The sequence below is a fragment of the Fukomys damarensis genome, unplaced genomic scaffold (genome assembly GCF_012274545.1).
Source record: "Fukomys damarensis isolate Sample0158 unplaced genomic scaffold, DMR_v1.0_HiC HiC_scaffold_23, whole genome shotgun sequence".
Lineage (NCBI taxonomy): Eukaryota > Metazoa > Chordata > Mammalia > Rodentia > Bathyergidae > Fukomys > Fukomys damarensis.
In genome coordinates, this window is record NW_022900935.1 from 58,916,768 (window position 1) to 58,931,278 (window position 14,511).

The window sequence follows — 14,511 nt, forward strand, 5'->3', positions numbered from 1 at the left end:
CGCGCCGCCGCAGCGCCCTCCCACCACCGCCCGCGGGGCCATGCGGAGAGCCGCCGGGATGGAGGACTTCTCCGTAGAGGAAGAGGAGCCCTGGTACGATCAGCAGGACCTGGAGCAGGGTGAGCGCGGGGGTCAGGAGAGGGGGTGCGCCCCGCGACCCAGTCCGCTACTCCTTTGTTGGGCGGTATCACCCCGGGAAGGGCTACGCAGGATCTGGCGCGCCCAGACTCCTAGGAGTAGTTCGTCCGCAGGAAGGGGACGGAGACAGGGCCGCTGGCCAGGACGGGACCGAGGAGTCCTGCAGAAGTGGGGGCGGGGGTGACCCCTAGCTCTCCAGTCCACAGGGCGTCCGTCACCTGTCTCGCCTATCTCATTTTAGAGGCACCAACTGCCCAGGTGCCCCTAGTACAGTTAGCCTCTGGGGACTGGCTGGAAGTCTTGGAGGCCGGAGGGGGCTATGTACAGGACAGCCTTTCATTTCAAATTCAGCAGCACTTATTCCTGCCAGGACTTCTGAGCCCCGTAGGTACCGAGGAAGTTTCTCCAACTCACTTCTGTCTACTCAGGAAGCGGGTGGTATGAGGACCATGCCAGTGAAGAAGCAGAAAGTGCAGTCGCCTCCAGTCTGCCTTCCAGAGGGACAAGTTGCCTAGCCCCTCTCCTCCAGAAGTCCCTCCAAGATGGCTCAGGATTCCGAGAGGATCTGGCTTGGGGCCCAGAGTGAGCCACTTCCACATGTAACCATTAAGGGCAGAGAGGGCAACTGAAAAGGGTCAGAATCTGGTGATGAGGTGGCCAAAGTGGCATGACTGGGAGCAGGGGTGGGGCTGTTGGGACAGGAAGGAGGAGAGGGTCAAGCCCAAGGCCTGCCAGAGTAGTCAGATCCCCAAGGTACTCCATCCCTGGAGGGGTCCAGGGAAAAGTGACCTTTCCACAGTCACCTGCAGGCCCGGATAGTGTAGGCACAAGCCTGGTACAGCATGTGTCATCACACCTTGGTCTCCATCCCCTGGGGCCCCAGAACTATGACAGGAGGAATCCAGCTATATCCTGGTGCCTTTGTTTCCTGGCCCTGACCCACTTCCCTACACAGCCATGATGTACACACAGATGAGGCCCTGTCCTTGCACTGTGGGTTAATCAAGCCTCAGGGGACCCATGTGAAATGGAGGGTACTGGGCTAGACCCTGCTGAGATGTGTGCTCTGGACTCCAGCCTCAGCTCTCCACAGTGAGATGCCCCATACTGGCTGCGACAAACCCCTCCCCGTGAACACTCTCCCCAAAACTTTCCATTTCCCAAACACCTACGCGACCCACTTAAATGCCAGATTATCATCTTGGGAGCTAGGAATAATCACAGCCATGACCCTCTCAGCATACCTGGGTGATGGAGGAGTCCGGCTGGCAATGAAGTATCAGTGGCCCAGCATTAGGGGATGCCTTCCTGGAAGAGGCAGGATTAGAAGGAAAGATCAGAAGCTGAGTTCTGGGGAAGATGGCCTCCCTGGAAAGCAGATGCTTATTACGGTTGCAGTCTCATTTAGTTCCTGTGCCCCTAATGAAGGTTTGGTACTGTGCCCAGCCCAGATGTGGAAGGAAGGAGCCAGGGATAGGGGTGGGAAATATATAGCTTCTAGGGAGGGAGAGGTATTGAGATTCCTGTGGGGCTAAGCAGCTATGCTCTGCGGTCTTGTGGGTGATGGGCCCCCAATTCTTGGGCCCTGCTGATCTGCCGCACTAGTGGTAGCTGGAGCCCAGGAACAAGAAGGAAACCAGTAGTGAGACAGTCATGGAAGAACCTGGAGTTTTTCACCAAAACCCAGATGTGTGCTTGCCATGGGCTGGGGCTAAGCTGATCCTGGGGATCTGGGGACATGATCTGTACCCTCAGGGGCTTGCACATTCCAGCAGAGAAGACACAAATGGGATCTAACTAACAACCGTCCCAATAGTTCTGCAGGCTCCTAAACCCAGAGACAGAAAACAGAGACTCAGAAAGGTTTGAGCCCAGGCTCCTGGAATGCCAGGGGGAGGGATGCTTATCCCAAGGCCTGGAGTTATGTGCAAAGACTGGAAGAGTGGTTAGGAGGCGGCAGAAGTCCCAGGCACAGCTACAGAGGCACCAGCCCCACTCTGACCTTGGAGACCAGGCAGAGAGCTGGACAGTGGGGTGGGGCACCAGCCAAAGGACACCATACTGCGGCGGGGATCAGGTGGCTGTTGTATCCCCTTTCCCCAAATTCTCTTCTGCACAGCAGCTCTCTGATGGCCTCTGGGTGGCCCAGGGAGTGGGTTTTTTATCCTTCCATCTGGTCTCCCTCCATGTCTGTTTTTCTGTGACCCTTGGGCAAGCCTGGACTTCACTTCCCAGAAGTTTGGCCTTGGAGATCCTGTCTTTGATTGGAAGGAGATGGTTGGGATAGGTCCAGCCCTAGATTCACTGTGTTCCTTCTGCCCACTACCACGAGCAACTGTAAAAATAGAAAAGGCCATTAATTATTAAAGAACTGGCCTCTCTCTGCCCACCTCCTTCCCCCACCTTAGACCCAGTGTAGCAGGCCCTGAGGACAACTCTGTCCAGGCTGTGGGGTGGCTGCTGAGTCACAGAGCTGCCCTTTCCTCCTCTGCCTAGCCCGACCTCGAGTCCTCAACCTCAGGGGAGGCTTTGACATGGCAAAAAAAGAAGGTCTGTTCTTTCTCTGTGCTGGTTACCCTGAATGTGACCTGACCCCAATTCTGTGGATCCCAAGTTTCTGACTCTTGTGCCGTGGGCACTGTGAGCAGGACCTCTCAGGCCTACCAGATTGGAGCTGGTGTCCTGCACCTCCACCTCACGCCCTTGACCTCTGTCTCTCCCCTGTGCCTAGTCCCTGTCCCTCTCCCACCTCTCCACTGTGGAGTCTGTTGTACCCACCTACCTCACTGATCTTAAGTCAGGTGGGGCAGTGTGATTGTGAGGTTTCTTTTCCTCTTTTTCTTTCTCTCACTCTTCCTCACTTCCTTTCTTTCTTTTCAGTACTAGGGATTGAACCCAGAGCCTTTACATTAAGCTACATCCCCAGCCCTTATTAAAAATTTCTTTAGTGAACTCTGGGAATTTAGCTCAGTGGTTCCACCGCCTGCCTTGCAAGTAAAAGGTCCAGAGTTTGATCCCCAGTACCCCCCAAAACATTTTTTATTAAAAAAAGAGAATGAAAGAAAAGAAAACAGCAAACAAAAAGAAAACCCCCCAAAAAAGTTAAATTTTGAGACAGGATCTCACTGTCACCAAATTGCCCAGCCTGGGCTCGAACTTGTGATCCTTCTGCCTTAGCCTCCCAGAGTGCTGGGATTTCAGGTTTCTTTTCAGAGACACCCCTGAGGCTCCCTGCTATTCCCTCTCAGCCTCTGGGGCATTGCTACATATAAAACCACTGCCTTCACTGTCCCTGTTTGCGGTGAGGTTTATTCCTCTCCAGCCTGTGGGCATCAGGAGAATCACACATCCCTGATGTTGCAGGTACACTTGGCCTTTGCTTATCTCTGTCAGATTCTGTGGTCTTGGATTCTGGTTAAGTTGCAGGAGCCCTATGTGGGCAACCTATGTTGAGTCATGGCCTGTTCTCAGGCCACTCTCTGGTTCCAAGGAGGGAAGCATTCAGGAGGGTGGCCTTCTGTGCTTTTTTTTTTTTGGTTTTTCTTGCTTTTGCTTTGTGAGAAAGGCTCTGGCTATGTAGTCCAGGCTGGCCTCAAACTCACGATCCTCCTGCCTCAGCCTTCTAAGTAGCTGCAATTACAGCTGTGTGTCACCTCGCCTGGTTTGTCCTTCTTCATTTATATCAGAATTATTGGCTACAGTGTGAGGATAAGTTGAATGCTTATCATCCAGTCACAGAAAATAGGAAGGTAGTGTTGCTCTCTCATCATGAACTAGCAGTGGCCCCCAGTTATTGCCAAGCACGTGACATAACACAGGCCTGTAGTTCAGCAACCATAACATCAAACATCATGCTTTGTAGGCGCTGCCAGACATTTGCCTGACTTGCAGAAAAAGTAGCTGTGCTTTTCTTTTTTTTTTAAACTGCTTTCCTTTCCCCACCCTGGCTCCAGGGTAGGAGCTGTGCTTTGCTTTCCCAAGACACCCAGGCACAGGCCTTCCTCTGGCTTCAGCCAGCCATGGAGACCCAACTCTGGCTCCATTTTATTAATTTACTTTTCTTTTTGTGACACAGGGTCTCACTATGTAGTTCAGGTTGGCCTTGAACTCACTATGTAGCCCAGGCTGACCTCAAATGTGCAGTGATCTTCCTGCCTCAGCCTCCCTAGTGCTGGGATTACAGGTACACACCACCATGCCTGACCTGCTCTAGCTATTTCAAAACTCACCTCTAGGCATGAGGGCAGACTCCACGTTTGTTTCTGATGGTGACTTGGCCTTTTCAGGACTGGTAACTGCATAGGACCCTCTTTTTTTTGTTTTGTTTTTTTAGTTCTGGGGATTGAACACAGGGTGTTTGCACTAAGGCTACATCCCCAGCCCATTTTTGCTTTGTTTTGTTTTTTGTTTTTGCTTTTTGTTTTTGTTTTTTGGTACCAGGGATTGAACTCAGGACCTTCCATTTGCGAGGCAGGTGATGGCACCACTGAGCTAAATCCCTGGCCCTTATATTTTTTATTTTGAGACAGGGTCTCGCTAAATCTAGGGCTGGAACTCTGATCCTCCTGCCTCAGCCTCCCAGATTACTGGAATTACAGGCATGCGCCACCCTGCCTGGCTCCTCTGCCTTTCATATGATGATGTCAGTTCTGCCCCCTGCTTGGCTGAAAGTCAGCCAAGGCCCTTTTCTCAACTGCACTTCCAGAGTCCTTGCTCTCTAGGGCCCATCAAGAAGGGAGCGCCCTAGGGCCAGGGATTTAACTCAGTGGCACCACACCTGCCTTGCATAGTCAAGGTCCTGAGTTTGGTTTGATCCCCAGTACTGGGGGAAAAAGAAGAAGAAGAAGGGAGCCCCCAGTCCAGACCTATCTGATGTGAAGCAAATGGCTCCGTGGAACCAACCATAGCAATGAAACTTGCCAAGAGGGAATAAAGGCCCATCCATCCTCTAGGGAACCCAAATGATCACCGTGTCTAGAAAAGGAAAGCATCACTGAGCTGAGTCCTTGAACCACATCACATGGGCCCCAGTAGAATTGCCTTTATGCATCTTACTCCAGATTTCCACTATTGGCCTAGATTGAGAACATTTTAGGAAATAGCCCCATAAAATAAAAAAGACCAAACTTTACCTGTTTCTGGCAGATCTAGAGATACTTTAAGCACTGCCTGGAAGGATGGTCACCAAAATGTTAACAGCACCTTTCTCTGGCTGGTATATTTTCCTTTTCCACCCTGTTTCTCCCCTCCCCCCAGACCGCAAACACAGACTGTTCTGCTTTGTTTTATCAGCACTGGGGATTAAACCCGGGGGTGCTCTACTGGTGAGTGGTGATACCTGTGCCAGGTACTGTTCTAGGGCCTGGGGATATCAGTGGACAAAACATAAAGATCCCTGTGCCCTGACTCACAATCAGTAAAGTAAGTGAGTATCTTTGATAATTTAGAGGGTATGAAATGCTAGGGAGAAAAAGTAAGTAAGGGAAAGAAGCAGTACCAGAGAGGCTATGACCTGAGTCTTATGGTTGGAGAAGACCTCCCTAGAGAAGATGACATTTAAGTGCAGACTTGAGGGAGGAAAAGAAGTGTATCTGGGAGAGGGCACCGTGGAGAGAAGTGACAGCAGTACTAAAACTTAGCTCTGGCTTCCTCTCCTCCTAGGCTTGAAGGCTCCCAGGGAGCAGCCTGCCTGGGAGTCCTCCAGCGAGCCCAGAATGAATGCCTGGAGCATTAGTGGGAGCCTCTGACTGTCTCATGTTGCTGTGTCCCCCATTCTGGCCCCCTCCCCAGACTTGCACTTGGCCGCAGAGCTGGGGAAGACCCTGCTGGAGAGGAACAAGGAACTGGAGGAGTCCCTGCAGCAGATGTATTCCACCAACGAGGAGCAAGTGCAAGAGATCGAGGTGAGGGCTCCCCCTACCCATCAAGTGCCCTTGGCCTGGGTGCACCTTTGTGCAACTTTGCAAAAGGTACCCTCTTTTTTTTCTTCTTTTATTGAGTTTATTGGTACATTTTAGGTATACAGTACAGTTACATTCATTATTGGGGTCTTGTACCTTTACATGACAGGTCTTGGTTCTCATTTTTTCCCCTTATCCCTGCCCTACCTTCACCCCTTCCAAAAGGTACCCTCTTAGTAGACACGGGCTTGGTCCAACCGCCTTCAGCAGGTCATAACTTGTAAACTGTCCCGGGCAGCCCTACTGGTCCTCTGCCTCTAGGAGTGGGAGGAAACATTTACCCCTGACCCATTCTAAAGTTTACTCCTCACCCTGTAGTACCTAACCAAGCAGCTGGACATGCTGCGGCATGTGAATGAGCAACATGCCAAAGTGTACGAGCAGCTGGACCTGACAGCCCGAGACCTGGAACTGACCAACCAGAGGCTGGTGGTGGAGAGTAAGGCTGCCCAGCAGAAAATCCATGGGTAAGGGCTGGGCTGAGGCTGGGTTGGCAAGAGCGGGGCCTGGGCCTGGGCACCCCTGGCTATCTGGACTGGTAGGAGGGTCTCGGGCATTTCTCCCAGTGGCCCAGGCTGAGGACCCTGGGGTTGTAGTGAGTTTGACCTTGTCAATTTTTCATGGTTTGACATTCAGCCCTCAACCCTTCTTAAAGTACCAGTTGTGCACCCGGCTCGGTTTTAGGTATTGGGAATACAATGGTGGGGATGCCGAGACACTGGCCTGCCCTGTAGGAGCTCATGGCTGAGAGAGAAGGCAGAGGTGCAGGGTGCCATATGATAGAGGAGTGTACAAGGAGCCGAGGGGCTGGGTGAGAAGGGTCTGGGAGGTATGAGAGAAAGGTAGCTCCTAGGGCTGTAGAGAGTTCCCTACCTGACTTCAGACAGAATGGCCTGAAGCTGCCTGTCTGTCCCCAGCCCCACGTCCCTTCATCTACGGGGAACCTGGGCTTCCGTGAAGAGGGCTGTCCTTTTAAAACTTTTCCCAGGGTTGGGGATTTAGCTCAGTGGTGCCACACCTGCCTGGCAAGTGTAAGGTCCTGGATTCAATCCCTCATACCAAACCAAAAACCTTTTCCTATAGCCAGGTGTAGTGACACACATCTATCATCCCAGCACTCTGGGAGGCTGAGGCAGAAGGATCACAAGTTAAAACTCAGCCTGGGCAACTTAGTGACTTAGTGAGATCCTGTCTCAAAATTTTTTAAAGAGCACAAGGATGTAGCTCAGCACAAAAGCCCTGGGTTCAATCCCCAGTACCACAAAAGAAAAATAAACTTTTAAAAATGAAAAAGGGCTGAGATGTAGCCCACTATGAAGGCCCTGCACTGCTGCAAAACAAACAAACAAAACCATGTGTTCCCCATGCTCCAACTCCAGGCTGACAGAAACTGTGGAGCGTCTGCAGGCCCAGGTGGAGGAGCTGCAGGCCCAGGTGGAGCAGCTGCGGGGTCTGGAGCAACTGCACGTGCGCCGGGAGAAGCGGGAACGCAGGCGAACCATCCATACCTTCCCCTGCCTCAAGGAGCTGTGCACAAGCCCACGGTAGGTGTCTCAGAGTCCTGAGACTGCCACCCAGGGGAGGAAGGAGGAGATGGACACCAGGCAGCAGGTGGGAAGAAGGGCTGGGGCCTTGTTCAGGTCATCAGTGAGGCTGTCCTAAGGACACTTACAATAGCTGCACTAGCTATGCGCTACTACTGGGCTGATTAACATGTATCACCTTCTGCGAAGTGTGTTTTACTCAGACCACTACTGAGATGAGAAAATTGAAGCTCGTAGGTTAAGTGTCTTATCCAAGGTCATGTGTTTAGTAAGAGGCATAGCCAGGGTTCTAATCCAGGAAGGGTTAAGCCCTGTACCTTTCAGTTCCAATTAAATCTAAGACAGACAGACACAGACAGACAGAAAGAAAAGAAATGAAATGAGGGCCAGTTCAATCCCTGGTACCAAAAAAGAAAAAGAAGTGAAGTGAAAAGAAAAGAATGCAGTGTGGTAGTGTAGTTCATGGTAGAGTGCTTGCCTAATATGTACGATGTCTTGGGTTCGATCCCCAGCGCTGTAGGAGAGAGGGATAGATTCTGTTTTGTGCTACTTGGAATTGAACCCAGGGCCTTCACACTGAGCTACATCCCAGGCCCTGTGTTCCTTTTCTTAAATGTTGAGACAGAGTCTCACTAAGTCAGTAAATTGCCCAGACTGAACTCCAACTTACAATCCTCCTGCCTCAGCCTCCAGAATACTGGGATTACAGGTGTGCACCTCCAAACCTAGCTCAGATCATGTATTTACTGGGTGTTTTAAATGAGTCTTTAGTCAGGCATGGTGTTGGCCTAAACTATACAGTGTGACCCTGTCTCAAATACCAAAAAATAAATGAAATAAAAAATAGAGTCCTTGCACAGAATAATAGAGGGGAGGTTATTAGAGAAGAGAAACTGTATGGAACTGTAGCACCCTAGGGTTGCACCATCCGTAGGCAAGGTGAGGGAGATTACCAGAAGTAAGCAGGTATGCAGAGGGCTGCCTGGCTGGACCATCCAGAGACAAGGCCTGGGGAGAAAACACCCCTGCCTACCATTGCAGAGCCAGGAGACAGCAGGAATGCTGGCTGAGGCCGCCCCCAGTGACCAGCCTCCAGGGAAAGCGGGGTAGGGATGACTCGGAGGACAGACAGAAGAGCCAGCCGGGTGTCTGACGCTAGGCTGGGAGCCGTTGCCGAGACGACCTGCCCATCTCCCCGCCAGGTGTGAGGATGGCTTCCGCCTGCATAGTTCCTCCCTGGAGCTGGGCCCTCGACCCCTGGAGCAGGAGAACGAGCGATTGCAGACCCTGGTGGGGGTGCTGCGCTCCCAAGTGAGCCAGGAGCGGCAGCGCAAGGAGCGGGCGGAGCGCGAGTACACGGCTGTGCTGCAGGAGTACACGGAGCTGGAACGCCAGCTGTGTGAGATGGAGGGCTGCCGCCTGCGTGTGCAGGAGCTGGAAGCCGAGCTCCTGGAGCTGCAGCAGATGAAGCAGGCCAAGACCTACCTGCTGGGCCGGGACGATCACCTGGCCGAGGCACTGCTGGCACCGCTCACGCAGGCCCCTGAGGCTGACGACCCCCAGCCAGGGAGCGGGGGCAACTCTGGCACTCAGGACGGTGTCTCCTCGCCCGCCACCTCCCCAGGCCACACGGTGCGCAAGAGCTGCAGCGACACGGCGCTCAACGCCATCGTGGCCAAAGACCCCGCTGGCCGGCACGCTGGCAACCTCACACTCCACGCCAACAGCGTGCGCAGGCGCGGTATGTCCATCCTGCGGGAGGTGGACGAGCAGTACCATGCGCTGCTGGAGAAGTACGAGGAGCTGCTGAGCAAGTGCCGGCAGCATGGGGCAGGGGTGCGGCACGCAGGCGTGCAGACCTCGAGGCCCATCTCCCGAGACAGCTCGTGGAGGGACCTGTGCGGGGGCGAGGAAGGCCAGGGGGAGGCCAGGGCAGGGGAGAAGAGCCTGAGCCAGCACGTGGAGGCCGTGGACAAGCGGCTGGAGCAGAGCCAGCCTGAGTACAAGGCGCTCTTCAAGGAGATCTTTGCCAGGATCCAGAAGACCAAGGCCGACATCAATGCCACCAAAGTCAAGACACACAGCAGCAAGTGACCCTTTAGTGGCCTGATCCTACCCAGGCTCCAGGCCATGGGGTCCCTCATGCCTGGACCACACAGCCTGTGACAAATAAGAGAGTCCTTTAGGAGCAATATATCCCAGCAGGTGGCCTCTATCAGTGTGCGAGGAACAAAGCCCTTCTGATCTGGGGACGCTCCATGCTTCCGGTGGATGGGACAGGCCACCCGCTTCCACCTAAAGGCATAGCTCAGTTTCAAAGCCAAACGTCCCCAATGCCCTGTCCCCAGCACTCCTTGCTCCCGCTTCCTGACCTGGGCCTCACCCTCAGATAGGGCCAGGCTTCTGGAAGCCATTCTGGATTAGTTGGCTTTTTTGTTGTTCTTTTTGTTTTTCCAAATTCAGTTTTTCCTCAAGATTTGCAATGCAAGGTCTTCTTTGACTGCTTGCCACAACTGGAAACACTTGAAAGGGGACCCCAAGAGCCAAGTGTTCAGGCTCCTAGGGTCTCCAGGACCACCCACTGCTTTGTGCCAGCCGTAATGCGCTGTCATTCCCATAGCACACCAGCTGTCCCTCCCCCAGAGTCCTGAGCAGCTCATAGATGCCCTTGCTTTGCAAAGCAGGAAGCCTCACCCTGGTCTTGAGTGCACCACGCCAACCCCGGCAAGAACCCTCGGCCCACTGCAGATTGATAGCCAATCAGAAGAGGGGATAAAGGAGCCCCCTGACAGCCATACACAAGTGGCATCCCCGTTTCTCTCAGAGCCAGCCTCCCCACGTTCCAGCCCCAGAAGTGCTTTCTGGGCATAAGCCTTCTGGGGGCCAGGATGGAGGGAAGCCCTGTCCCCGTGTCTGCACACCACCTCTGCCTCCCTTCTGCACCTGCCCCCATCTCAGGGACCATGACGTCTCGTTCACTCCACACTTGCTACAGGCCAGCCCTGATGCAGGCCACATCCACAGCCCCCAGAATGTCCTGGGCACGTGCCACCAGCCAGTGACCCCAGTGTCTGTCCCTGATCCTCTTCGCTCGGGTCTGCTCAAGATTCTCACCCACACTGAATAGCACTGAATTGGGATGGGGATGAGGAACAAGTTCCTTCCTTCCCTCCTGTAAAATACCTGCTTTTTACCTCCCACCTTTGTGGAGGCTTCCGAGGCCCCAGCTGGATCAGGGCTTCGGCCTTTTGGTGTAAGGCTTCAAAGAGACAGACTTCAGCTGAGAGATGCCCAGGTCCCCAGCTTACCCTCTGCAGTCCTTCAAGGCTTTGGCTCCTTCTGCCATCCTTCCTGAGACCCTAGAAATCAGAGGAGCCATACAATGTGGGAAGGCAGCAGCCCTGGCCTCTGTGCTGGGAACCCAGAGGGAACCTTCATGCCTTATTTATTTCTAATGGGTAAAGGGGTTTTCTTAACACACACGCCTGACAGCCCTGGAGATGCGCCTATGCTCCAGGCGGCACTGTGATATGAGCTGGTGGCTGGGTCCTTCTGTTTGTGCAGCCTAGAACCTTTGTGTCCTTGGGGCTGGGCAGCTCTTGGCCCTTCATGTGTGTCTGTCATCTGGGGGAGATGGGGTAAGGGGAAGCACTGGCCTCTTCACTCCCCGGCTCTGTAGCAGCTGACCAGTGTCACCTTTGAAGTATACATGAGAGAAATATATTTACAAATGCTTTATTCTCTTCTTTAATAAAAAATGAACCAGTATTCTAAAAGCAGAAAACAGCCCTGAAGCCAGTGTCTCTGAGTCTCACGAGCCTGCCTTCTTCCACGCCCACCACAGGGAAGGGAAGGATCTGAGCTCTGCTCTCCAGGGCCTTTCCTGTGAGCCTAATCAGGGCCTTGTCCTGCTTCCCTCCAAACTACTCAATATGGCAGGAGGCAGGATCCCAGAGGTCCCTGGGCATGCTGACGGTAGCTTTTGTCATGGTGGGGAGACGGTGGTGAACAGAACAGACAGAGCTCCCAGCCCTGTGGTGTTCACATTCTGCTGGTTTACTCTCGCCCCTTTCCAAGTCTGTCTCATGTCCATATCACTGGGGTACTGAGAAGTTGAGCTTGTGGTGCAGAACCTGCCACCTCCAAGATTTCACTGACTCCACTTTCATGGTGCAGATGTGATGAGAAAATCCTTCAGTTTTCCATTTACCTCGCAAAATAAGTGGGCTTTTTTCAAAGTTCCCATGCCCCACCTTGGCATCTCCAAGTCTGGACAGACTAGTCTCCCCAAGTGTAGATGTCTCAGGCCTGGAAACATTCCTGCGTATTTGGATCAGGGAGGCACCTTGAGGCTGAAGAAATAGCTTAGTGGCACCTGCCTAGTGTGCATGAGGCCCTGGGCTCCATCCCTACCACTGAGCAGTACCTTGGGATATCTGCTGTCACTCACACTGCCAATCCCACCCAGCCCTCCTTTCAGAGGACACCCCTGTGCCGATGGACCTCTCCCTGCCCTGCTCACACAGAACTGTCACAACCAAGAAGCAAAGCAAGCTCTCTGAAGCCTATATCCAGCTCCCTGCTCCCTTGGCATTTCTGTTTTTATGGTGCTGGAACCCAGGGCCTTGTGCAAGCTCAGCAAGTGCCGTGTCCTCTCCCTCAGTTTTTCTACTGCCCCTTCCTCCCACTGATCACCACCTGGAGCCTAGCCAGCAGATATTCCCTGCTGCTTTGTGGGTTTCTTTCTCCAGCTCTCTCCTTCGCTGATCTGACACCTTCCCCATTCGCAAGGCCAAACCCACAGAACCTCCATGATGGGGGAACTGGCCAGCCAGGCCCACCTAGACCCTCCCCCAAAACTGAGTTGAAAGCCGGCGGGGCAGTGGCTATTTCAGTGATCCAGACAGACAAGCTGGTGGTAAAGGAAGTAGGGGGCAGCCTGGCCAACTTCCTCATGCCAGGGAGCATACTGTGGAAAGAAGGAAAAAAAGTCAGGATAGAGCTACATAGTCAGAATGGATTTCCTACCCCAGAACTACAGACAAAAAAGTGAATAGTCACCAGGTCTCTAAAAGAAAAAAGAAAGTAGCAGCTAATTTTTGGTGCATTTTTGCTGACTTTATGCCAGTCACTGTGTTAAGTGCTTTGCCTGTGTTCAATACCCTCAGGAACTTCATGAGGCAGCTATAAGATCTGTTTTGCTGATCAGGAAATGGAGATTTAGAGGATAAATTATAATTCAAGATCACATAGAAATATGCAAACTCAGGCCTGGCTGACTCCACTGTGCCTCGCTACCTGTCCCCAATGTCCACATAATGTTGAGCTGTGAAAGGCCTCTGATCCATGGCATTTGGGTGGGGGGGGAATTTAGGCTGGGGATTTAGCTCAGTGGTGCCACACTTCCCTTGTATGCTCAAGGTCCTGAGTTCGATCCCTGGTGCTGGAAAAAAAAAAAAAAAGAAAAAAAAATTCCACGGAGCCTTCCCCACACTAGGCTTCCCCCCAAAACAGAGGCCACAGAGAAAGTGTCTGCAAGGTCCTCAGCTCCCAGGAATGTTTCAGTGATTCTGATTCCTTATCCTTTCTTCCTCTCCTTCCTCTCTCTCCTGTGAAAGTTCCCTCCCTGGGGCACCAGCTCAACCTATGGAGGACCGAGAGGGAAAGGAGATCACTGGCCTCCCTTTAAGGGCCTGCTTTTCTAAAGGAACAGGTGGCTCCTCTCCCAGCAGGGCCCCCACTCTGGATGGTTCCTGGCTTTGGCAGGTGAGAGGAGCCTGCCAGCTGCTCTTCTCTCCACTCCAGGGCAGCTTATCTCATTCTTTCCTCTACCCTCATCTCTCCCAGAATCCAGGCCACCAGATGGCCTAAGCAGGATGTGTTTATCTGGGGCCATGGAAATCTGCAGCTTCCTATTCCTGTGGCTCTGGGTCAGGCAAGCACAGATGCCTTGGAAAGGTCTGACTTTTACTCATAATCCTCAGCCCTAGACCTGAGCGAGTACCTGACTTTGCTTCTCTGAGCAGCTTATTCCAGTCACCATGGAGACGTCTGTTTCCTCTGGGATCTTGGGACTAAGTCAGTTAGAGAGGAACCCAGGAGACTCTCCTTCCAGCCTACAGCCCAAAAGAAGGTTACAAAGAAAATAAAATGGTTTCTTCTCTCAATGCTGCGATGGCAACGCTGGACTCAATGACAATTTCCTGTTTCAGCAGCTAGGACCCCCAGGGGACAGTTAAAAATCTCCCAGGGGCACATTTTTCTACATAATTATGCTTTTTCCTAAAAATAGAACTCTTCATTAAGAAACCACAAGCATTACTAAGAATTACTAACCTTTATTGAGTTGTTCTCTCCATAAAGCTGGAAGAGGGTGGGGGGTCCGGGTTTCTAAAACATTTCCATCTGTGACCTGCCTCCCCTCACTGTCTTGTGAACAGACCTGAAGTCCTAACTCAGCTCTACCTGCCCTCCCCAGCCCCTCTACCTGCACTTAACTTTTAAAATGCATTCCCACAGAATTCACTTGATCAGTAATTTGTGGAGTGCCCATGACACACTGAGTCCTGGATGATCGGAATACAGCAATGTGCCGATGCCTTCTTGGAGCTTACAGTCTAGCTAGAAGACGGGCAATCAAATTAGAAAAGTATGGTGCCATCATACACTTGGGACGCTGGGGCAGAAGGACAGCCACACGTTTGAGCCCAGCCTGGGCTACAAAGTGAGTTCATGGCCAGCCTGAATCACATAGTGAGACTCTGTTTCTTGGCTTTGTACCGGGGATTGAACTCGGATCCTTGTGCTTGCGAGGCAGGCGGTGGAACCACTGAGCTAAATCCCCGGCCATGAGACCGTTTAAAAAAACA

The 14,511-nt window shown here is 52.6% G+C and overlaps 1 protein-coding gene across 1 annotated transcript; it reads left to right on the forward strand.

Moving 5' to 3' along the window:
* The first annotated feature begins 6 nt into the window (after nucleotides 1–6).
* On the forward strand, nucleotides 7–11,434 carry Cdr2l (cerebellar degeneration related protein 2 like). The gene is made up of 5 exons (XM_010630755.3): nucleotides 7–119; nucleotides 5,929–6,041; nucleotides 6,417–6,565; nucleotides 7,478–7,642; nucleotides 8,845–11,434. The coding sequence occupies exons 1-5, from the start codon at nucleotides 41–43 to the stop codon at nucleotides 9,734–9,736; spliced, it is 1,398 nt and encodes a 465-aa protein (XP_010629057.1). The 5' UTR covers nucleotides 7–40; the 3' UTR covers nucleotides 9,737–11,434.
* Nucleotides 11,435–14,511: the final 3,077 nt, after the last annotated feature.

Bases quoted from the DNA above. Each gene is read 5' to 3' on its own strand.
- Cdr2l (XM_010630755.3), top strand. From the start codon at position 41: ATGCGGAGAGCCGCCGGGATGGAGGACTTCTCCGTAGAGGAAGAGGAG. The intron at 6,042-6,416 runs GTGAGGGCTCCC...CTCACCCTGTAG, and splicing joins AGCAAGTGCAAGAGATCGAG to TACCTAACCAAGCAGCTGGA. The intron at 7,643-8,844 runs GTAGGTGTCTCA...TCTCCCCGCCAG, and splicing joins GAGCTGTGCACAAGCCCACG to GTGTGAGGATGGCTTCCGCC.